Consider the following 26,617-nt stretch of genomic DNA (forward strand, 5'->3'; position numbering starts at 1 on the left):
CTATTCCCTATATAGTGCACTACTTTCAACCAGAGCCCTAATCCAGATATAGTGCACTACTTTAGACCAGAGACCTATTCCCTATATAGTGCACTACTTTCAACCAGAGCCCTAATCCCGATATAGTGCACTACTTTAGACCAGAGACCTATTTCCTATATAATGCACTACTTTCAACCAGAGCCCTAATCCCTATATAGTGCACTACTTTCAACCAGAGCCCTATTCCCTATATAGTGCACTACTTTCAACCAGAGCCCTATTCCCTATATAGTGCACTACTTTCAACCAGAGCCCTAATCCCTATATAGTGCACTACTTTCAACCAGAGCCCTATTCCCTGTATAGTGCACTACTTTCAACCAGAGCCCTATTCCCTGTATAGTGCACTACTTTCAACCAGAGCCCTATTCCTTATATAGTGCACTACTTTCAACCAGAGCCCTAATCCCTATATAGTGCACTACTTTCAACCAGAGCCCTAATCCCTATATAGTGCACTACTTTCAACCAGAGCCCTATTCCCTATATAGTGCACTACTTTCAACCAGAGCCCTATTCCCTATATAGTGCACTACTTTCAACCAGAGCCCTATTCCCTATATAGTGCACTACTTTTTAACCAAAACCCTGTGGGCCCTGGTCAAAAGCAGTGTACGTTATAGTGAATCGGATGCCATTTCAGACACACCCCATTCATTCTACAAGAAGACAAACCTGAGGTAAGAAACAGTGGGGAAAAGAAACGTGTCTACCCAAGAAGAAAGATTTTTTTTAAATGTGCATGAGATGCTTTGGTTGAGTTTGTTTAGTTGAAACAGAAATTCTAACATAAATTAAAAGGGCACTAATCCGAATTTTTTTTAATTTTTTTTTTAAAGAAGGCTAATTCTGACAAAAGCCTACTGAAATCTAACATGAGGACTTTAACAACAGGGCCTTGGTCAAAGAAAGCAGGTCAAGGTTTAGGACACAGCATGATTGCGTCTATATAGAGGAAAAATTACACTTCCTCTCCTAAAGGAACAGGGTTTCACCAAGACATAGAACATCCATCCAGCGTAAACTAGCGGGAAAAAAACATCCTTATCAAAATAACAAGCTGTTGATTCAGATACCAGATGACAGTTGTACAGGAAGCTCTGTGACTCTCCGTCTGTGTACCAAATGGTACCCTATTCCCTATATGGTGCACTTGGCTCTGGTCAAAAGGTAGTGCACTATATAGCAAATAAGGTGCCATTTGGACCATTTCTTCCATGTTCCTTATTGGAGGGATTGAACAGGAAGTGGTCGTGCATAGATGAACCTCACTGTCCTAGACAGGGCTCTATTTAAACAGAACCCAGTAGATAGAACAACTATCTGCATAAGTTGTTTACTCCGTCAGCCGGAGACAGCAGAGGACATTATCTAGTAAATAAATACTGGATCTTCTCGATCCCGTAGAAAATGTTTGAAATAAATTTTACAGCTGCATTTTGGAAAAACCCAACCTGCCTGTCAAAACATCAGCCGACATGTCTCAACATTATTAGCCACAAATTAGCTAACCTTGATCCAAGAAAGGACAACACAAATGTATTTCAATCAAATCCTAGAGTTTAAAAGGATATTTGCATTTTAGCGAAGCATTCAATGGTCATCCAACCCTAACAATGTGATGTAAACATAATGCAACCTCCAAAACCTCCAGGAATACATGCAAACAGCCCCCCCAAAAATATTTGAATGTCATTTTTTTGTCATTTAGGCTGTGTAAATCTGGTTAGATTCCTACCATAGTGTAGTTGTGGGCCACGTTGAGCAGATCCATGCATCCCTGGGCATCAGCGAAGGAGCGTATCCCCAGGCAGTTAGATGGATGGAGTTGTTTCATGAGGAAGTTACAGCAGACCTCAATGACTTGTGAGAGCTGCAGAAGGCAGGCTGCAGCCAATAGACTCTCTATGGTCTCCTCCTTCAATTCAAGGACACCTGCAACATTAACAAGATATGTTGTCACAGAGAACAATGGAAGTAGAGCTTCATATGAGCTCCCAAAACCTTACCAGGCCTGGGGCACAGGGGAGAAAATGACTAAAAACATCACCAGGCCTGGGGCACAGAGGAGAAAATGACTAAAAACATCACCAGGCCTGGGGCACAGGGGAGAAAAGTACTAAAAACATCACCAGGCCTGGGGCACAGAGGAGAAAATGACTAAAAACATCACCAGGCCTGGGGCACAGGGGAGAAAATAACTAAAAACATCACCAGGCCTGGGGCACAGGGGAGAAAATGACTAAAAACATCACCAGGCCTGGGGCACAGGGGAGAAAATGACTAAAAACATCACCAGGCCTGGGGCACAGGGGAGAAAATAACTAAAAACATCACCAGGCCTGGGGCACAGGGGAGAAAATGACTAAAAACATCACCAGGCCTGGGGCACAGGGGAGAAAATGACTAAAAACATCACCAGGCCTGGGGCACAGGGGAGAAAATGACTAAAAACATCACCAGGCCTGGGGCACAGGGGAGAAAATGACTAACAACATCACCAGGCCTGGGGCACAGAGGAGAAAATGGCAGATTGACAGATGTGGGGATTTGATGCTGACTTTTAAACACCAGCCGGCTCCATGGGTATTACTGAGTGGATACGTTCAAATGGCACCATTTTCCTCATTTAGAGTGTTGTTTTGTTGGTCCGTGGTCCAAAGTAGTGCACTTCATAGGAAATAGGATGTCATTTGAGATACATAAATGAGTGTTGCGGAGTACTCACCAGTGTAGGCAAAGTGGACCAGAGATCTCAAGGCTTCTGGATCCACCCCCTCCATCTTGATCTCCTCCTGTTTGGCCTCTCTCACGTCGCTGGTGAACATGGCAGCAAAGTAGTCAGATACTGCACTGAGGACCAATCTGTATGGGACAACATCAACAAGTTAGTAGTCAGAGAATGCACTGAGGAGGGAGCTGAGAGGGAGCTCGGATGAGAGAGGCCTGTAATTTTCATCATAGGTACACTTCAACCATGACAGACAAAATGAGAAACAAAATCCAGAAAATCACATTGTAGGATTTTTTATGAATTTATTTGCAAATTATGGTGGAAAATAAGTATTTGGTCACCTACAAACAAGCCAGATTTCTGGCTCTCACAGACCTGTAACTCCTTCTTTAAGAGGATCCTCTGTCCTCCACTCGTTACCTGTATTAATGGCACCTGTTTGAACTTGTTATCAGTATAAAAGACACCTGTCCACAACCTCAAACAGTCACACTCCAAACTCTACTATGGCCAAGACCAAAGAGCTGTCAAAGGACACCAGAAACAAAATTGTAGACCTGCACCAGGCTGGGAAGACTGAATCTGCAATAGGTAAGCAGCTTGGTTTGAAGAAATCAACTGTGGGAGCAATTATTAGGAAATGGAAGACATACAAGACCACTAATAATCTCCCTCGATCTGGGGCTCCACGCAAGATCTCACCCCGTGGGGTCAAAATGATCACAAGAACGGTGGGGGACCTAGTGAATGACTTGCAGAGAGCTGGGACCAAAGTAACAAAGCCTATCATCAGTAACACACTACGCCGCCAGGGACTCAAATCCTGCAGTGCCAGACGTGTCCCCCTGCTTAAGCCAGTACATGTACAGGCCCATCTGAAGTTTGCTAGAGAGAATTTGGATGATCCAGAAGAAGATTGGGAGAATGTCATATGGTCAGATGAAACCAAAATATAACTTTTTGGTAAAAACTCAACTCGTCATGTTTGGAGGATAAAGAATGCTGAGTTGCATCCAAAGAACACCATACCTACTGTGAAGCATGGGGGTGGAAACATCATGCTTTGGGGCTGTTTTTCTGCAAAGGGACCAGGACGACTGATCCGTGTAAAGGAAAGAATGAATGGGGCCATGTATCGTGAGATTTTGAGTGAAAACCTCCTTCCATCAGCAAGAGCATTGAAGATGAAACGTGGCTGGGTCTTTCAGCATGACAATGATCCCAAACCCGCCGCCCGGGCAACAAAGGAGTGGCTTCGTAAGAAGCATTTCAAGGTCCTGGAGTGGCCTAGCCAGTCTCCAGATCTCAACCCCATAGAAAATATTTGGAGGGAGTTGAAAGTCCGTGTTGCCCAGCAACAGCCCCAAAACATCACTGCTCTAGAGGAGATCTGCATAGAGGAATGGGCCAAAATACCTTGTGAAGACTTACAGAAAACGTTTGACCTCTGCCATTGCCAACAAAGGGTATATAACAAAGTATTGAGATAAACTTTTGTTATTGACCAAATACTTATTTTCCACAATAAATTACAAATAAATTAATAAAAAATCTTACAATGTGATTTTCTGGATTTTTTTTCTCATTTTGTCTGTCATAGTTGAAGTGTACCTATGATGAAAATTACAGGCCTCTCTCATCTGTTTAAGTGGGAGAACTTGCACAATTGGTGGTTGACTAAATACTTTTTTGCCCCAATGTATATCAGACAGACAGTATACCAGGTGGTATATCAGACAGACAGTATTCCAGGTGGTATGTCAGACAGACAGTAATCCAGGTGGTATATCAGACAGACAGTATACCAGGTGGTATATCAGACAGACAGTAATCCAGGTGGTATATCAGACAGACAGTATACCAGGTGGTATATCAGACAGACAGTATACCAAGTGGTATGTCAGACAGACAGTATACCATGTGGTATATCAGACAGACAGTTTACCAGCTTGTGCAATTATGGTGCCATGTTTTCACATATAGCCCTGAATCCAACTTTGATTTACAAGTAGAATGGTTGGATGGCTGGCTGGCTGGCTTGGTGTTTCAGTGATGTTGGGACACACCTCAATGATTTACAGGTAGATTGACTGACTGGCTGGCTAGGTGTTTCAGTGATTTTGGGACACACCTCAGTGATTTACAGGTAGATTGACTGACTGGCTGGCTAGGTGTTTCAGTGATGTTGGGACACACCTCAGTGATTTACAGGTAGATTGACTGACTGGCTGGCTGGCTGGGTGTTTCAGTGATGTTGGGACACACCTCAGTGATTTACAGGTAGATTGACTGACTGGCTGGCTGGCTGGGTGTTTCAGTGATGTTGGGACACACCTCAGTGATTTACAGGTAGATTGACTGACTGGCTGGCTGGCTGGGTGTTTCAGTGATGTTGGGACACACCTCAGTGATTTACAGGTATATTGACTGACTGGCTGGCTGGCTGGCTGGGAGTTTCAGTGATGTTGGGACACACCTCAGTGATTTACAGGTAGATTGACTGACTGGCTGGCTGGCTGGGTGTTTCAGTGATGTTGGGACACACCTCAGTGATTTACAGGTAGATTGACTGGCTGGCTGGCTGGGTGTTTCAGTGATGTTGGGACACACCTCAGTGATTTACAGGTAGATTGACTGACTGGCTGGCTGGCTGGGTGTTTCAGTGATGTTGGGACACACCTCAGTGATTTACAGGTAGATTGACTGACTGGCTGGCTGGCTGGGTGTTTCAGTGATGTTGGGACACACCTCAGTGATTTACAGGTAGATTGACTGACTGGCTGGCTGGCTGGGTGTTTCAGTGATGTTGGGACACACCTCAGTGATTTACAGGTAGATTGACTGGCTGGCTGGCTGGGTGTTTCAGTGATGTTGGGACACACCTCAGTGATTTACAGGTAGATTGACTGACTGGCTGGCTGGCTGGGTGTTTCAGTGATGTTGGGACACACCTCAGTGATTTACAGGTAGATTGACTGGCTGGCTGGCTGGCTGGGTGTTTCAGTGATGTTGGGACACACCTCAGTGATTTACAGGTAGATTGACTGGCTGGCTGGCTGGGTGTTTCAGTGATGTTGGGACACACCTCAGTGATTTACAGGTAGATTGACTGACTGGCTGGCTGGCTGGGTGTTTCAGTGATGTTGGGACACACCTCAGTGATTTACAGGTTGACTGGCTGGCTGGGTGTTTCAGTGATGTTGGGACACACCTCAGTGATTTACAGGTAGATTGACTGACTGACTGGCTGGCTGGGTGTTTCAGTGATGTTGGGACACACCTCAGTGATTTACAGGTTGACTGGCTGGCTGGCTGGGTGTTTCAGTGATGTTGGGACACACCTCAGTGATTTACAGGTAGATTGACTGACTGGCTGGCTGGCTGGGTGTTTCAGTGATGTTGGGACACACCTCAGTGATTTACAGGTTGACTGGCTGGCTGGCTGGGTGTTTCAGTGATGTTGGGACACACCTCAGTGATTTACAGGTAGATTGACTGACTGGCTGGCTGGCTGGGTGTTTCAGTGATGTTGGGACACAGCTCATGGATTCTCTAACTGCCCCTAACAGCTTCCACTTGTGTTCTGCATAACGACATCCAATTTGTTGAACCAGCGCATGAAAAAAAATAGAAATGAAAGTATCTCATAAACAACATTTACAATTACTACCAACAGATAAAAAGACTCAAGAGTTCTAATCGTGTTTCTGTCTCCGTCTGGTTTGCTTCACAAGTCTGCTGATGTAAAACACTGAAACGGGGAGTAATTATTAAAAGCTGCTAGCACAAGGGAATTAGTTTTCTTTCAGATGTGTTTAATATGAATACAGAGGATATTATGGTCTGTCCTCTACAGAACAACTTTTGTACATGCATGATATATTCACGTTGTACTAACTGTCATGTAAATGATTTATATTTACGTTGATGTTATTTATGTTGTTTTTTTTTCGATTGCCCTGTTGAAGTCATGCAAACATGTTTTATCAAAGTCTGTGGGGTTTATTTTTGGTGCTTTTAAAAAAAAAATCGCACCCACTCAGTAAACAGTCATTTCTGGGTCCTCAAATTGCTATCTGACGCAGGCCCTTCTGAAATAAGAGCACCTCTGATTAATTAGATAGTACTAATGACTGTACAGTTGATCAACGTCTTGTTTTGTCTGAGATGGTGGTCAGTGAAAGGACTCTTACATATGGCTATCTTAATAATATTGGTTACCTATATAGTGTCCTACTTTTAACTAAAGCCCTATGGGACGTGGTCCAAAGTAGTGCACTTTATAGGGGATAGGGTGTCACTTGGGACACAGCCATATTGATCCTGAAGTGTTTCCAGGAGAGCTCTAACCCAGTGGGCAGGTGAAATTACATTTAAGAAGAGCAGCAGGCACTGACCTGTGAGCCGGGATCTTATGATCTCCTGCTATCAAGACAACATCACACAGCTGCTTGTGCTGAAGATAGGTCTCCATCTTGCGAAAGGTCTCTTCCGCATGGTTTGTAGCCTGGAAGAATTCATCCGAGCCGTTGGAGCTCATCCTAGCGGAGGAAGAGGTGGAGGAGGAGGAGAAGGAGGTGGAGAAGGGAGAGGAGGTGGAGGAGGAGGAGGAGGTGGAGGAGGAGGAGAAGGAGGTGGAGAAGGGGGAGGAGGGGGAGGAGGTGGAGGAGGAGGAGAAGGAGGTGGAGAAGGGGGAGGAGGGGGAGGAGGTGGAGGAGGAGGAGAAGGAGGTGGAGGAGGAGAAGAAGGAGGTGGAGGAGGAGGATATATGTAAATAATCATGGTTAGCCCTACACGGAAGAAGTTACATGACCATATAATGCTACTAATATCAATATTTTTGAGACCAGACATGGGACTGTGAATAGAACATATTATTTGAGTGGAATGTTTTCACTTATTTTCTCCCCTGTGCCCCAGGCCTGGTGATGTTTTTAGGTATTTTCTCCCCTGTGCCCCAGGCCTGGTGATGTTTTTAGGTATTTTCTCCCCTGTGCCCCAGGCCTGGTGATGTTTTTAGGTATTTTCTCCCCTGTGCCCCAGGCCTGGTGATGTTTTTAGGTATTTTCTCCCCTGTGCCCCAGGCCTGGTGATGTTTTTAGGTATTTTCTCCCCTGTGCCCCAGGCCTGGTGATGTTTTTAGGTATTTTCTCCCCTGTGCCCCAGGCCTGGTGATGTTTTTAGGTATTTTCTCCCCTGTGCCCCAGGCCTGGTGATGTTTTTAGGTATTTTCTCCCCTGTGCCCCAGGCCTGGTGATGTTTTTAGGTATTTTCTCCTCTGTGCCCCAGGCCTGGTGATGTTTTTAGTCATTTTCTCCCCTGTGCCCCAGGCCTGGTAAAGTTTTGGGAGCTCATATGAAGCTCTACTTCCATTGTTCTCTGTGACAACATATCTTGTTAATGTTGCAGGTGTCCTTGAATTGAAGGAGGAGACCATAGAGAGTCTATTGGCTGCAGCCTGCCTTCTGCAGCTCTGGCAAGTCATTGAGGTCAGCTGTAACTTCCTCATGAAACAACTCCATCCATCTAACTGCCTGGGGATACGCTCCTTCGCTGATGCCCAGGGATGCATGGATCTGCTCAACGTGGCCCACAACTACACTATGGTAGGAATCTAACCAGATTTACACAGCCTAAACGCCAAAAAAATAGCATTCAAATATGTTTTTTTTCGGCTGTTTGCATGTATTCCTGGAGGTTTTGGAGGTTGCATTATGTTTACATCACATTGTTAGGGTTGGATGGCCATTGAATGCTTCGCTAAAGTACAAATATCCTTTTAAACTCTAGGATTTGATTGAAATACATTTGTGTTGTCCTTTTTTGGATCAAGGTTAGCTAATTTGTGGCTAATAATGTTGAGACATGTCGGTTGATGTTTTGACAGGTAGGTTGGGGTTTTCCAAAATGCAGCTCAAACATTTTCCACAGTATTTATACCCCCCCCCCCCCCCCCCCCCCCCACACACACACACACACACACACACACACACACACACACACACATACACAGAAACCGAGAGACGTACAATCCCCATAGGATAACTCTTTAAATAACCTTTTTGGTTCCAGGTAGAACCTTTTTCGGGTTTACACTTTACACAAAGGTTTCTACTATACATGGGAACAGTCGAAGAACCTTTTTGGAGCCCTCTCAGAGTGTACCTAGCAGACCTAAAAGGTATATTGTATCACAATCAAAGTAACCCAGTCAGCATAGTGATATGACAAAACCCAACTTGCTGTGCGGCAGGTTAATATGTCAGAGGTACAGTAGGTTAATATGTCAGAGGTACAGTAAGTTACTATGTCAGAGGTACAGTAAGTTACTATGTCAGAGGTACAGTAAGTTAATATGTCAGAGGTACAGTGAGTTACTATGTCAGAGATACAGTAAGTTACTATTGAAGAGGTAAAGTAAGTTACTATGTCAGAGGTACAGTAAGTTACTATGTCGGAGATACAGTAAGATACTATGTCAGAGGTACAGTAAGTTACTATGTCAGAGGTACACTAAGTTAATATGTCAGAGGTACAGTAAGTTAATATGTCAGAGGTACACTAAGTTAATATGTCAGAGTTACACTAAGTTAATATGTCAGAGATACAGTAAGTTAATATGTCAGAGGTACAGTAAATGAATATGTCAGAGGTACAGTAAGTTACTATGTCAGAGGTACAGTAAGTTACTATGTCAGAGGTACAGTAAGTTACTATGTCAGAGGTACAGTAAGTTACTATGTCAGAGGTACACTAAGTTAATATGTCAGAGGTACACTAAGTTAATATGTCAGAGGTACAGTATGTTAATATGTCAGAGGTACAGTAAGTTACTATGTCAGAGGTACACTAAGTTAATATGTCAGAGGTACAGTAAGTTAATATGTCAGAGGTACACTAAGTGAATATGTCAGAGGTACACTAAGTTAATTTGTCAGAGATACAGTAAGTTAATATGTCAGAGGTACAGTAAATGAATATGTCAGAGGTACAGTAAGTTACTATGTCAGAGGTACAGTAAGTTACTATGTCAGAGGTACAGTAAGTTACTATGTCAGAGGTACAGTAAGTTAATATGTCAGAGGTACACTAAGTTAATATGTCAGAGGTACAGTATGTTAATATGTCAGAGGTACACTAAGTTAATATGTCAGAGGTACACTAAGTTAATATGTCAGAGGTACACTAAGTTAATATGTCAGAGGTACAGTAAGTTACTATGTCAGAGGTACACTAAGTTAATATGTCAGAGGTACAGTCAATGAATATGTCAGAGGTACAGTAAGTTAATATCTCAGAGGTACGGTAGGTACGAGGTAAGTACTACTTATAGGTAAGTACTGCAGAACTAAAGCAATGATACTCGTTACTGCTAGGTACAATGAGTGCGTACCTAGCAGACCTAAAAGGTATTTTGTATCACAATCGAAGTAACACAGTCATCATAGTGATACGATAAAACACAACTTGCCATGTGGCAGGCAAACATCATTTTATAGACTAAACCGCCATCTTTCTCCACCAGTCTGAGCCGAATTAAAAGTGTAACAACTAAACTGCGTACCTAAGTGGATAAAGAAACTGAGCGCTAAACTCCAACGGGACAGGCTGCTTACAAATCTAGGCAACTCCCGCCTCGCCTTCCAAACAAAACATGTTTTTCTTTTTTATAGACATGGACTAAGCAAGTGAGCTGGCTTCCCGTTCACAGTATTGTGTTAATGCTGTATTCTGAGCCCTGCTCCCCAAAGACCGGAAGATTACATGCTGTTTTACAGAGTATAAGTAATCCTTCAGACTTGTGGCAAATCATTCAGGCCAGTTACTTTGGTGTCCTTCACGGGGGGGGGGGGGGGGGAGCAAATCCACTTGCTGACATTTAAGTCGTTTGTTACACTAAAATAATCAGTCGCAACTGTCAGAGAGAATTAACAGATTCTAAAAGTTGTTTCTTTGAGGAGATTCATAGTTTTCAAAGTTTTTTGGATCACACTGTTACATGGGAGAATGTACAGAAATGTCAACATCTATGATGGGTATCTTATCAGTCTACACCACCATAGAAACAGAATCCACACATACAGGACAACTTGTGGCTTTCGACTTTTCAGAAAATATTTCATATATACGAGGCTGTGGACCACAGCCTATTGTAAAAACCTTTATTGGGGAGCTTTATGATAAATTCATCTGTCATTTATTGCCCTGTCTGACTCAGGGAGTCTTGCGCTCATACCAAATAGCCCCCTATTCCCTATATAGTGAACTACTTTTGACCAGGGCCCATGGGGGAGCCTTTGGGACATAGCCTTGCTTGGCAACACAAAACTAGACTGAATAAGGACTGGGACTGTAAAACCAAGATGTATCACCTCTCTATGGGCTCAAAGGAACGCGGTAAAGTTTTTTGAGGTACAGTAAGTTACTATGTCAGAGATACAGTAAGATACTATCGAAGAGGTACAGTAAGTTACTATGTCAGAGGTACAGTAAGATACTATGTCAGAGGAACAGTAAGTTACTATGTCAGAGGTACAGTAAGTTACTATGTCAGAGGTACAGTAAGTTACTATCGAAGAGGTACAGTAAGTTACTATGTCAGAGGTACAGTAAGATACTATGTCAGAGGAACAGTAAGTTACTATGTCAGAGGTACAGTAAGTTACTATCGAAGAGGTACAGTAAGTTACTATCGAAGAGGTACAGTAAGTTACTATGTCAGAGGAACAGTAAGTACGAGCTAAGTACTGCAGAACTAAAGCAGTGATACTCGTTAGTACGAGCTAAGAACTGTAGAACTAAAGCAGTGATACTCGTTAGTACGAGGTTAGTACTGCAGAACTAAAGCAGTGATACTCGTTAGTACGAGCTAAGAACTGCAGAACTAAAGCAGTGATACTCGTTAGTACGAGCTAAGAACTGTAGAACTAAAGCAGTGATACTCGTTAGTACGAGGTTAGTACTGCAGAACTAAAGCAGCGATACTCGTTAGTACGAGCTAAGAACTGCAGAACTAAAGCAGCGATACTCGTTAGTACGAGCTAAGAACTGCAGAACTAAAGCAGTGATACTCGTTAGTACGAGGTTAGTACTGCAGAACTAAAGCAGCGATACTCGTTAGTACGAGCTAAGAACTGCAGAACTAAAGCAGTGATACTCGTTAGTACGAGCTAAGAACTGCAGAACTAAAGCAGTGATACTCGTTAGTACGAGCTAAGAACTGCAGAACTAAAGCAGTGATACTCGTTAGTACGAGCTAAGAACTGCAGAACTAAAGCAGTGATACTCGTTAGTACGAGCTAAGAACTGCAGAACTAAAGCAGTGATACTCGTTAGTACGAGCTAAGAACTGCAGAACTAAAGCAGTGATACTCGTTAGTACGAGGTTAGTACTGCAGAACTAAAGCAGCGATACTTGTTACTCCTCGTAACCCTTGAAGGAAGTGTCAAGATGTTGTTTGAAGTCCAGCATTGTAGTGAATAACAGATTTTAAAACATTCATCGCAGTTGAATGTCATAAGAACGTCAAGCACCTAACACTGCAAGCAAAAATCTGAGTTTCCTTCCAGAATATGTTCATCCCTAATGGCACCTATTATATGCACAGTGCACAATCTAGGGAATAGAGTGCCAATCGGGGTTTAGCCATTGTATTGCTATTCTACAGTTCTCTGTTTACTAGTTGTAGGGTCACAGATACAGCAACTTCCTCCTCCCACACCCTCCACACTGAACACTGTGGAGCTTGATTTATTAAGCAGAAATAACTACTGATCTGATCGATTACAACACAGCAATACTGCCTTAATCTGATAGATTACAACACAGCAATACTGCCTTAATCTGATCGATTACAACACAGCAATACTGCCTTAATCTGATCGATTACAACACAGCAATACTGCCTTAATCTGATCGATTACAACACAGCAATACTGCCTTAATCTGATCGATTACAACACAGCAATACTGCCTTAATCTGATCGATTACAACACAGCAATACTGCATTAATCTGATAGATTACAACACAGCAGTACTGCCTTAATCTGATCGATTACAACACAGCAATACTGCCTTAATCTGATCGATTACAACACAGCAATACTGCCTTAATCTGATCGATTACAACACAGCAATACTGCCTTAATCTGATCGATTACAACACAGCAATACTGCCTTAATCTGATCGATTACAACACAGCAATACTGCCTTAATCTGATCGATTACAACACAGCAATACTGCCTTAATCTGATCGATTACAACACAGCAATACTGCCTTAATCTGATCGATTACAACACAGCAATACTGCCTTAATCTGATCGATTACAACACAGCAATACTGCCTTAATCTGATCGATTACAACACAGCAATACTGCCTTAATCTGATCGATTACAACACAGCAATACTGCCTTAATCTGATCGATTACAACACAGCAATACTGCCTTAATCTGATCGATTACAACACAGCAATACTGCCTTAATCTGATCGATTACAACACAGCAATACTGCCTTAATCTGATCGATTACAACACAGCAATACTGCCTTAATCTGATCGATTACAACACAGCAATACTGCCTTAATCTGATCGATTACAACACAGCAATACTGCCTTAATCTGATCGATTACAACACAGCAATACTGCCTTAATCTGATCGATTACAACACAGCAATACTGCCTTAATCTGATCGATTACAACACAGCAATACTGCCTTAATCTGATCGATTACAACACAGCAATACTGCCTTAATCTGATCGATTACAACACAGCAATACTGCCTTAATCTGATCGATTACAACACAGCAATACTGCCTTAATCTGATCGATTACAACACAGCAATACTGCCTTAATCTGATCGATTACAACACAGCAATACTGCCTTAATCTGATCGATTACAACACAGCAATACTGCCTTAATCTGATCGATTACAACACAGCAATACTGCCTTAATCTGATCGATTACAACACAGCAATACTGCCTTAATCTGATCGATTACAACACAGCAATACTGCCTTAATCTGATCGATTACAACACAGCAATACTTCCTTAATATAACAGTTTACTACACAGAAATTAATTGTGCCTTAATCTGATAGATTCAACAATGTAAATATATTGCTCTAATATGACAGATTCAACAACATAAATACATTTCTCTAATATGATTGATTCAACAAAATAGCTACCAGTATGCCAATCTGTAACAGCAGCACCATTACACTGTTTTCGGGACCTATATCACACCATTATCTGACAAAGTAAATTCAAAATGAGTCTGAAAAAGGGTACTTTCAAATATCAACTATATTAAAACTCTTTAGGGTGACAGGTAGCCTAGCGGTTAGAACGTAGGGCCAGTAACCATAAGGTTGCTGGATTGAAGGGGTTTGGGTTAAATGCGGAAGACACATTTCAATTGAATATATTCAGTTGAACAACTGACTAGTTATCCCCCCTTTCTCCTTTCTTCTATTGAATATCTAGTAGGCCAACGCTATATTTTAGAATGTTTTATGTAATAATAATCTATAATATAATCCATTAAGCAGACACTTTTATCCAAAGCAATTTACAGTCATGCATATATACATTTTGAAACGGGCTGTCCCGACGGTCGCAGCGTTTCAAGCACCATGGTCTACCAACAGCCAACAGAGGACCTGATTGGATATTTGCACGTCTCCTAGGATTACTCATCCCAAAGCAATATTTAAAGGTCATGGTTTATAAATCCTATTATAACTATAAGGGTGATCAGGATTACAGCAGCTAGCCCACTTCCCCCCATCTCCCTCTCTGCATTAGTTTGGTAAAGAAACTACTCAGACAAAGACCCACATGGCATGCCAAGTCGTCCACATAGAGTAACCTAGTCCATTAGATAATGTTATGTCTCTGCTTCCTTTATGGTAAATCTGCCATGCTAGCATTCAAATGTGTTAAGCAGAGAGAGTCATATTCATTCATTCATTCATCCATTCATTCAGTGATATCACTTCATCCCAGCAGTCAAACAAGAGACTACCAAGCCTGAGCTGCAGATAATTCTGTCCCCCACCACCCTCACCATACTGACAGTCAGATTTCTAATGGTTTATGTCTGCTGTTTCATTTGTTGTAACAGATATCCTTTAATATGAGTATATCCGTGTGGCCTAAAGGCTAGCCAGCTTCTTTAACAGTATGGCATCTTTATGTCTGTATCTACCAGAGGTATCTGGTTGAGAGAACAACCAAAGGTCTCTTTGTGTTTGAGAGCACATGGAGGAAAATTGCTACGGCAATTAATGGAGAATGGTTATTGCCCCCAATATATCTCTCCCTCCCCTCTATTACGACACCCCTGTGTGCCTATTCCCTGGTCAATAGTAGTGCACTATATATGGAAAAGGGTGCTATTTGGGACAACAAACCTTGAGTTGGTTTAAATGGAAAGACATCAATCTGACGTTTTTTCCCTTTTTATTTTTTTACACTTTAGCAATTTAGCAGTCACTTATCCAGAGAGACTTACAGGAGCAATTAGGGTTAAGAGTCTTGCACAAGGGCACATCAGAAGATTTTAGTAAAAAACTAGAGAAGTTTCGGTTACTGGCCTAACACTCTTAATTGCTAGGTTACCTGCCGCCCTTTAGAATTAGTGGTTTCATTTGCTGACTCAATCGTTCATATTTACAGCAGTGTGTGAGTGTTCCAAGCATTTGCTGATATGTCATATGTGTATAAAATATGCTAGATGTGCTGCTGAAAACATATTAAATGTAGAAATATAGTATTTGCAGTGGTAAGGAAAACTACATTCAATTCCTTAGTGAGATTTGGCATTCCACATACATATATGACCTATATGATTACTCTGCCGAGGCCTGGGGGACTTCAGGAAAGTGGAAATGTACATTTAAGTGGAAAATGTGCATGTGTTAGCAAACCACTTCCCCTAGTTTGCTGATGGTTGTTTTAAGGAACATCAAGAACCACACAATGTTTGCAATAATAATAACGCTCATACAAATACCTGTTTGGCCAATAGCAACACTTTTAAAGAATAGAAACAAAACAACATTTTAATTGTAAAATTGATTTCTTTGTATCTTGAAGTTTTTGTAAGAAATTCCTTTGTTATTAGGCTATACATCCTACTACTGCTTGCGTATTCCACAAGCATTATGGGATCTTGACATCAGACTGGGTGTCAACCACCAACTGAGAGCCTATAAGCCATCATGAAAAACAACTGAGTTACTGCCGTTGACAGGGAGAAGGATTTGGTATTTCTCTTCCAAGACGTTTGAGGGGGAATTTAGATATCATTTAGTCATGGTTAAAGCTGCTGACTCAAACTTCTGTTAGTGTTTTGTAAGAATAGGTCAGTGTTTCTATTTATTTGGGGTTATGTTGTATATTTCAGAGAAAGCAGGTTGAAACGTTGATTATTTGGCAGCAATGAGAGGTCGTTTGGATGTCAGTGATGAGCATATAGGAGCTCTCCGATGGTGCAGTGATATATATTGGTTGGGGGTGGGTTTATATATTTGTTTACATTTTGAGGATCTGAGGACCCATGCCAAATCTTTTCAGTCTCCTGAGGGGGAATAGGTTTCATCGTGCCCTCTTCACGATTGTCTTGGTTTGCTTGGACCATGTTAGTTTGTTGGTGACGTGGGCACCAAGGAACTTGAAGCTCTCAACCTGCTCCACTGCAGCCCAGTCGATAAGAATGGGGGTGTGCACGATCCTCCTTTTCCTGTAGTCCACAGTCATCTTGTTTGTCTTGATCACGTTGAGGGAGAGATTGTTGTCCTGGCACCACACGACCAGGTGTCTGACCTCCTCACTATATGCTGTCTCAACGTTGTCGGTGATCAGGCCGACCACTGTTGTGTCATCTGCAAATTTAATGATGGTGTTGGAGTCGTGCCTGGCCATGCAGTCATGAGAGAAGAGCCGGTGTAGTATGATTCGATCTTAGTCCTCTATCTAAGATCGAATCATACTACAGGGCATAGCGAGATTTCTTAAATAGTTTCCGGGTTAGAGTCTCGCTCCTTGAAAGTGGCAGCTCTAGCCTTTAGCTCAGTGCGGATGCTGCCTGTAATCCATGGCTTCTGGTTGGGGCATGTATGCACGGTCACTGTACGGATTTATGTTTCCCTGCATTAAAGCCCCCGGCTACTAGGAGCTCCGCCTCTGGGTGAGTGTTTTCTTGTTTGCTTATTGCGGAATACAGCTCATTCAATGCTGTCTTAGTGCCAGCCTCTGACTGTGGTGGTATGTAAACAGCTACGAAGAATACAGATGAAAACTCTCTTGGTAGGTAATGTGGTCTACAGCTTATCATGAGATACTCTACCTCAGGTGAGCAATATCTTGAGACTTCCTTAGATATGGTGCACCAGCTGTTATTTACAAAAATACATAGCCCGCCGCCCCTTGTTTTACCAGATGCCGCTGTTCTATCCTGCCGGTACATCGTATAACCAGCCAGCTGTATGTTGATATTGTCGTCGTTCAGCCAGAACTCCGTGAAGCATAAGATGTTACAGTTTTTAATGTCCCATTGGTAGTTTAATCATCTGGGTAACTCATCGATTTTATTCTCCAAGGATTGCACGTTTCCTAACAGAATGGTGTAATGGCAGATTTAACGGTAGCAGGGATCGGACCAAAACGCAGCGTGGTGATAGTTTATTATAAAACATAAACTGAACACTAAGAACTACAAAACAATAAACGTGAACATAAACGAAAACCAAACCGAAGCAGTCCCGTGTGGTGACAAACACAGACAAGGAAACAAACACCCACCAACCAACAGTGAAACCCAGGCTACCTAAGTATGATTCTCAATCAGAGACAACTAACGACACCTGCCTCTGATTGAGAACCCTACTAGGCCGAAACAGAAACCTAAACATAGAAACACAAAACATAGACTACCCACCCCAACTCACGCCCTGACCATACTAAATAAAGACAAAACAAAGGAAAATAAAGGTCAGAATGTGACAAATGGAAGAAAGTGGGGGATTATTCGATCGCCTACGAATTCTCAGAAGGCAGCCTGCCCTTCGGCCCCTCTTTCTCCGCCTCCTCTTCACTCAGATCACAGGGTTCGGGGCCTGTTCCCGAGGAAGCAGTATATCCTTCGAGTCGGGCTCGTCAGAGTCGTGAAAGGAAAAAAAGGATTCTGCTAGTCCGTGGTGAGTAATCGCAGTCCTGATGTCTAGAAGTTATTTTCGGTCATAAGAGACGGTAGCAGCAACATTGTGTACAAAAAATGAGTTACAAACAATGCAAATAAACGAACAAAAACATAATCGGCTGGGGGCATGTAAAATGTCTGCCCAGCGCCATCTCATAGCCCCTCTATTGTTATTTACTGCTGCTCTTGAATTATTTGTTATTCTTATCTCTTACTTTTCTAGTTATTTTCTTTAAACTGTGTTTTTGTTTAAGGGCTTGTAAGTAAGAGTTTCACTGTGACAAATAAAATAAACATTTCGTAATAATGGTAACATTCTATTACTATTGGTAGCACTATTGATATTGGTAACATTCTATTAATATTGGTAGCATTCTATTAATATTGGTAACATTCTATTTATATTGGTAACACTATTTATATTGGTAACACTATTAATATTGGTAACATTCTATTTATATTGGTAACACTATTTATATTGGTAACACTATTTATATTGGTAACACTATTAATATTGGTAACATTCTATTTATATTGGTAGCATTCTATTAATATTGGTAACATTCTATTTATATTGGTAACACTATTTATATTGGTAACACTATTTATATTGGTAACATTCTATTAATATTGGTAGCATTCTATTAATATTGGTAACACTATTTATATTGGTAACATTCTATTTATATTGGTAACACTATTAATATTGGTAACACTATTTATATTGGTAACATTCTATTTATATTGGTAGCATTCTATTAATATTGGTAACATTCTATTTATATTGGTAACACTATTTATATTGGTAACACTATTTATATTGGTAACATTCTATTAATATTGGTAGCATTCTATTTATATTGGTAACATTCTATTTATATTGGTAGCACTATTAATATTGGTAACATTCTATTAATATTGGTAACATTCTATTAATATTGGTAACATTCTATTTATATTGGTAACATTCTATTTATATTGGTAACACTATTTATATTGGTAACATTCTATTAATATTGGTAACATTCTATTAATATTGGTAACATTCTATTAATATTGGTAACATTCTATTAATATTGGTAGCATTCTATTTATATTGGTAACATTCTATTTATATTGGTAACATTCTATTTATATTGGTAGCACTATTAATATTGGTAACATTCTATTAATATTGGTAACATTCTATTAATATTGGTAACATTCTATTAATATTGGTAGCATTCTATTTATATTGGTAACATTCTATTTATATTGGTAGCACTATTAATATTGGTAACATTCTATTAATATTGGTAACATTCTATTAATATTGGTAACATTCTATTTATATTGGTAACATTCTATTTATATTGGTAACACTATTTATATTGGTAACATTCTATTAATATTGGTAACATTCTATTAATATTGGTAACATTCTATTAATATTGGTAACATTCTATTAATATTGGTAGCATTCTATTTATATTGGTAACACTATTAATATTGGTAGCATTCTATTTATATTGGTAGCACTATTAATATTGGTAACATTCTATTAATATTGGTAACATTCTATTAATATTGGTAACATTCTATTAATATTGGTAACATTCTATTTATATTGGTAACACTATTAATATTGGTAACATTCTATTAATATTGGTAACATTCTATTTATATTGGTAACACTATTAATATTGGTAACATTCTATTAATATTGGTAACATTCTATTACTATTGGTAACATTCTATTACTATTGGTAACATTCTATTAATATTGGTAACATTCTATTTATATTGGTAACACTATTTATATTGGTAACACTATTAATATTGGTAACATTCTATTTATATTGGTAACACTATTTATATTGGTAACACTATTTATATTGGTAACATTCTATTTATATTGGTAGCATTCTATTAATATTGGTAACATTCTATTTATATTGGTAACACTATTTATATTGGTAACACTATTTATATTGGTAACATTCTATTAATATTGGTAGCATTCTATTAATATTGGTAACACTATTTATATTGGTAACATTCTATTTATATTGGTAACACTATTAATATTGGTAACACTATTTATATTGGTAACATTCTATTTATATTGGTAGCATTCTATTAATATTGGTAACATTCTATTTATATTGGTAACACTATTTATATTGGTAACACTATTTATATTGGTAACATTCTATTAATATTGGTAGCATTCTATTTATATTGGTAACATTCTATTTATATTGGTAGCACTATTAATATTGGTAACATTCTATTAATATTGGTAACATTCTATTAATATTGGTAACATTCTATTTATATTGGTAACATTCTATTTATATTGGTAACACTATTTATATTGGTAACATTCTATTAATATTGGTAACATTCTATTAATATTGGTAACATTCTATTAATATTGGTAACATTCTATTAATATTGGTAGCATTCTATTTATATTGGTAACATTCTATTTATATTGGTAACATTCTATTTATATTGGTAGCACTATTAATATTGGTAACATTCTATTAATATTGGTAACATTCTATTAATATTGGTAACATTCTATTAATATTGGTAGCATTCTATTTATATTGGTAACATTCTATTTATATTGGTAGCACTATTAATATTGGTAACATTCTATTAATATTGGTAACATTCTATTTATATTGGTAACATTCTATTTATATTGGTAACACTATTTATATTGGTAACATTCTATTAATATTGGTAACATTCTATTAATATTGGTAACATTCTATTAATATTGGTAACATTCTATTAATATTGGTAGCATTCTATTTATATTGGTAACACTATTAATATTGGTAGCATTCTATTTATATTGGTAGCACTATTAATATTGGTAACATTCTATTAATATTGGTAACATTCTATTAATATTGGTAACATTCTATTAATATTGGTAACATTCTATTTATATTGGTAACACTATTAATATTGGTAACATTCTATTAATATTGGTAACATTCTATTTATATTGGTAACACTATTAATATTGGTAACATTCTATTAATATTGGTAACATTCTATTACTATTGGTAACATTCTATTACTATTGGTAACATTCTATTTATATTGGTAACACTATTAATATTGGTAACATTCTATTTATATTGGTAACACTATTACTATTGGTAACATTCTATTAATATTGGTAACATTCTATTTATATTGGTAACACTATTAATATTGGTAGCATTCTATTTATATTGGTAGCACTATTAATATTGGTAACATTCTATTAATATTGGTAACATTCTATTAATATTGGTAACATTCTATTAATATTGGTAGCATTCTATTTATATTGGTAACACTATTAATATTGGTAGCATTCTATTTATATTGGTAGCACTATTAATATTGGTAACATTCTATTAATATTGGTAACATTCTATTAATATTGGTAACATTCTATTAATATTGGTAACATTCTATTTATATTGGTAACACTATTAATATTGGTAACATTCTATTAATATTGGTAACATTCTATTTATATTGGTAACACTATTAATATTGGTAACATTCTATTAATATTGGTAACATTCTATTTATATTGGTAACATTCTATTAATATTGGTAACATTCTATTAATATTGGTAACATTCTATTAATATTGGTAACATTCTATTAATATTGGTAACATTCTATTTATATTGGTAACACTATTAATATTGGTAACATTCTATTAATATTGGTAACATTCTATTTATATTGGTAACACTATTAATATTGGTAACATTCTATTAATATTGGTAACATTCTATTACTATTGGTAACATTCTATTACTATTGGTAGCACTATTTATATTGGTAACATTCTATTAATATTGGTAACATTCTATTACTATTGGTAACATTCTATTTATATTGGTAGCATTCTATTAATATTGGTAACACTATTTATATTGGTAACATTCTATTTATATTGGTAACACTATTAATATTGGTAACACTATTTATATTGGTAACATTCTATTTATATTGGTAGCATTCTATTAATATTGGTAACATTCTATTTATATTGGTAACACTATTTATATTGGTAACACTATTTATATTGGTAACATTCTATTAATATTGGTAGCATTCTATTTATATTGGTAACATTCTATTTATATTGGTAGCACTATTAATATTGGTAACATTCTATTAATATTGGTAACATTCTATTAATATTGGTAACATTCTATTTATATTGGTAACATTCTATTTATATTGGTAACACTATTTATATTGGTAACATTCTATTAATATTGGTAACATTCTATTAATATTGGTAACATTCTATTAATATTGGTAACATTCTATTAATATTGGTAGCATTCTATTTATATTGGTAACATTCTATTTATATTGGTAACATTCTATTTATATTGGTAGCACTATTAATATTGGTAACATTCTATTAATATTGGTAACATTCTATTAATATTGGTAACATTCTATTAATATTGGTAGCATTCTATTTATATTGGTAACATTCTATTTATATTGGTAGCACTATTAATATTGGTAACATTCTATTAATATTGGTAACATTCTATTTATATTGGTAACATTCTATTTATATTGGTAACACTATTTATATTGGTAACATTCTATTAATATTGGTAACATTCTATTAATATTGGTAACATTCTATTAATATTGGTAACATTCTATTAATATTGGTAGCATTCTATTTATATTGGTAACACTATTAATATTGGTAGCATTCTATTTATATTGGTAGCACTATTAATATTGGTAACATTCTATTAATATTGGTAACATTCTATTAATATTGGTAACATTCTATTAATATTGGTAACATTCTATTTATATTGGTAACACTATTAATATTGGTAACATTCTATTAATATTGGTAACATTCTATTTATATTGGTAACACTATTAATATTGGTAACATTCTATTAATATTGGTAACATTCTATTACTATTGGTAACATTCTATTACTATTGGTAACATTCTATTTATATTGGTAACACTATTAATATTGGTAACATTCTATTTATATTGGTAACACTATTACTATTGGTAACATTCTATTAATATTGGTAACATTCTATTTATATTGGTAACACTATTAATATTGGTAGCATTCTATTTATATTGGTAGCACTATTAATATTGGTAACATTCTATTAATATTGGTAACATTCTATTAATATTGGTAACATTCTATTAATATTGGTAGCATTCTATTTATATTGGTAACACTATTAATATTGGTAGCATTCTATTTATATTGGTAGCACTATTAATATTGGTAACATTCTATTAATATTGGTAACATTCTATTAATATTGGTAACATTCTATTAATATTGGTAACATTCTATTTATATTGGTAACACTATTAATATTGGTAACATTCTATTAATATTGGTAACATTCTATTTATATTGGTAACACTATTAATATTGGTAACATTCTATTAATATTGGTAACATTCTATTTATATTGGTAACATTCTATTAATATTGGTAACATTCTATTAATATTGGTAACATTCTATTAATATTGGTAACATTCTATTAATATTGGTAACATTCTATTTATATTGGTAACACTATTAATATTGGTAACATTCTATTAATATTGGTAACATTCTATTTATATTGGTAACACTATTAATATTGGTAACATTCTATTAATATTGGTAACATTCTATTACTATTGGTAACATTCTATTACTATTGGTAGCACTATTTATATTGGTAACATTCTATTAATATTGGTAACATTCTATTACTATTGGTAACATTCTATTTATATTGGTAACATTCTATTAATATTGGTAACATTCTATTAATATTGGTAACATTCTATTTATATTGGTAACACTATTAATATTGGTAACATTCTATTACTATTGGTAACATTCTATTACTATTGGTAACATTCTATTTATATTGGTAACACTATTAATATTGGTAACATTCTATTTATATTGGTAACACTATTACTATTGGTAACATTCTATTAATATTGGTAACATTCTATTTATATTGGTAACACTATTAATATTGGTAGCATTCTATTTATATTGGTAGCACTATTAATATTGGTAACATTCTATTAATATTGGTAACATTCTATTAATATTGGTAACATTCTATTAATATTGGTAGCATTCTATTTATATTGGTAACACTATTAATATTGGTAGCATTCTATTTATATTGGTAGCACTATTAATATTGGTAACATTCTATTAATATTGGTAACATTCTATTAATATTGGTAACATTCTATTAATATTGGTAACATTCTATTTATATTGGTAACACTATTAATATTGGTAACATTCTATTAATATTGGTAACATTCTATTTATATTGGTAACACTATTAATATTGGTAACATTCTATTAATATTGGTAACATTCTATTTATATTGGTAACATTCTATTAATATTGGTAACATTCTATTAATATTGGTAACATTCTATTAATATTGGTAACATTCTATTAATATTGGTAACATTCTATTTATATTGGTAACACTATTAATATTGGTAACATTCTATTAATATTGGTAACATTCTATTTATATTGGTAACACTATTAATATTGGTAACATTCTATTAATATTGGTAACATTCTATTACTATTGGTAACATTCTATTACTATTGGTAGCACTATTTATATTGGTAACACTATTAATATTGGTAACATTCTATTTATATTGGTAACACTATTAATATTGGTAACATTCTATTAATATTGGTAACATTCTATTACTATTGGTAACATTCTATTACTATTGGTAGCACCATTTATATTGGTAACATTCTATTAATATTGGTAACATTCTATTAATATTGGTAACATTCTATTAATATTGGTAACATTCTATTTATATTGGTAACACTATTAATATTCGTAACATTCTATTAATATTGGTAACATTCTATTAATGTTGGTAACATTCAATTTATTTTGGTAACTTTCTATGAATATTGGCAACACTAATAATATTGGTAACATTCTATTAATATTTGGAAAAGTCTATTAATATTGGTAACATTCCATTTATTTTGGTAACATTCTATTTATATTGGTAACACTATTAATATTGGTAACATTCTATTAATATTGGTAACATTCTATTACTATTGGTAACATTCTATTACTATTGGTAGCACCATTTATATTGGTAACATTCTATTCATTTTGGTAACATTATATTAATATTGGTAGCACTATTAATATTGGTAACATTCTATTCATTTTGATAACATTATATTAATATTGGTAGCACTATTAATATTGGTAACATTCTATTAATTTAGTAACACTCTATTGATATTGGTGTCACTATTAATATTGGTAACATTCTATTCATTTTGGTAACATTATATTAATATTGGTAGCACTATTAATAATGGTAACATTCTATTAATATTTGTAAAATTCTATTAATATTGGTAACACTATACTAATATTGGTAACATTCTATCAAACCTCAGATTTCCCACTTCCTGTTTGGATTTTGTCTCAGGTTTTTGCCGGCCATATGAGTTCTGTTATACTCACAGGCATCATTTAAACAGTTTTAGAAACTTCAGAGTGTTTTCTATCCAAAACTAATAATCATATGCATATACTAGCATCTGGGACTGAGTAGGAGGTTCACTCTGAGCATGCAATTCATCCAAAAGTGAAAATGCTGCCCCCTATCCCAAACAAGTTCATATTGGTAACATTTGACTAATATTGGTAACAGTCTAGTAATGTTGGAGACACTCTATTAATATTGGTAACAGTCTAGTAATGTTGGAGACACTATTAATATTGGTAACATTCTATTAATATTGGTAACATTCTATTAATATTGGTAACATTATATTAATATTGGTAACATTATATTAATATTGGTAAAACTCTTGATATTGGTGTCACTATTAATATTGGTAACATTCTATTCATTTTGGTAACATTATATTAATATTGGTAAAACTCTATTGATATTGTAAACATTGTTACGGTTTTCTTCTATATCCTCCTCTGACGAAGAGGTAGAACAAGGATCGGACCAAAACGCAGCGTGTTGATTTAGATTCATATTTAATCAAACAAAGAAACACGAATACTACAAAACAATAAACGAAACCGAAACAGCCTATCTGGTGCAAACTAACAAAGAGTACACATAGGACACTAAGGACAATCACCCACCACAAACTCAAAGAATATGGCTGCCTAAATATGGTTCCCAATCAGAGACAACGATAAACACCTGCCTCTAATTGAGAACCACTCCAGACAGCCATAGACTTTGCTAGATAACCCTACTAGCAACAATCCCAATACCACCACCAAAACCCCAAGACAAACACACCACAATTACAAAAACCCCATGCCACACCCTGGCCTGACCAAATACATAAAGATAAACACAAAATACTTTGACCAGGGCGTGACAAACATTCTATTAATATTGGTAACATTCTATTCATTTTGGTAACATTATATGAATATTGGTAGCACTATTAATATTGGTAACATTCTATTAATTTAGGTAACACTATTGATATTGGTGTCACTATTAATAATGGTAACATTCTATTAATACTTGTAAAA

At 36.4% G+C, this 26,617-nt stretch overlaps 1 protein-coding gene across 1 annotated transcript in view; it reads right to left on the reverse strand.

Moving 5' to 3' along the window:
* klhl4 (kelch-like family member 4) overlaps nt 1–26,617 on the reverse strand; it is a 66,799-nt gene that overhangs the window by 32,022 nt on the left and 8,160 nt on the right. Inside the window, 3 exon segments of the mRNA XM_031798261.1 lie at nt 1,781–1,977; nt 2,771–2,907; nt 7,174–7,317. Coding sequence (XP_031654121.1) covers nt 1,781–1,977; nt 2,771–2,907; nt 7,174–7,317 — 478 coding nt within the window.

Source organism: Oncorhynchus kisutch, linkage group LG19 (assembly GCF_002021735.2).
Source record: "Oncorhynchus kisutch isolate 150728-3 linkage group LG19, Okis_V2, whole genome shotgun sequence".
NCBI classification, from domain to species: domain Eukaryota; kingdom Metazoa; phylum Chordata; class Actinopteri; order Salmoniformes; family Salmonidae; genus Oncorhynchus; species Oncorhynchus kisutch.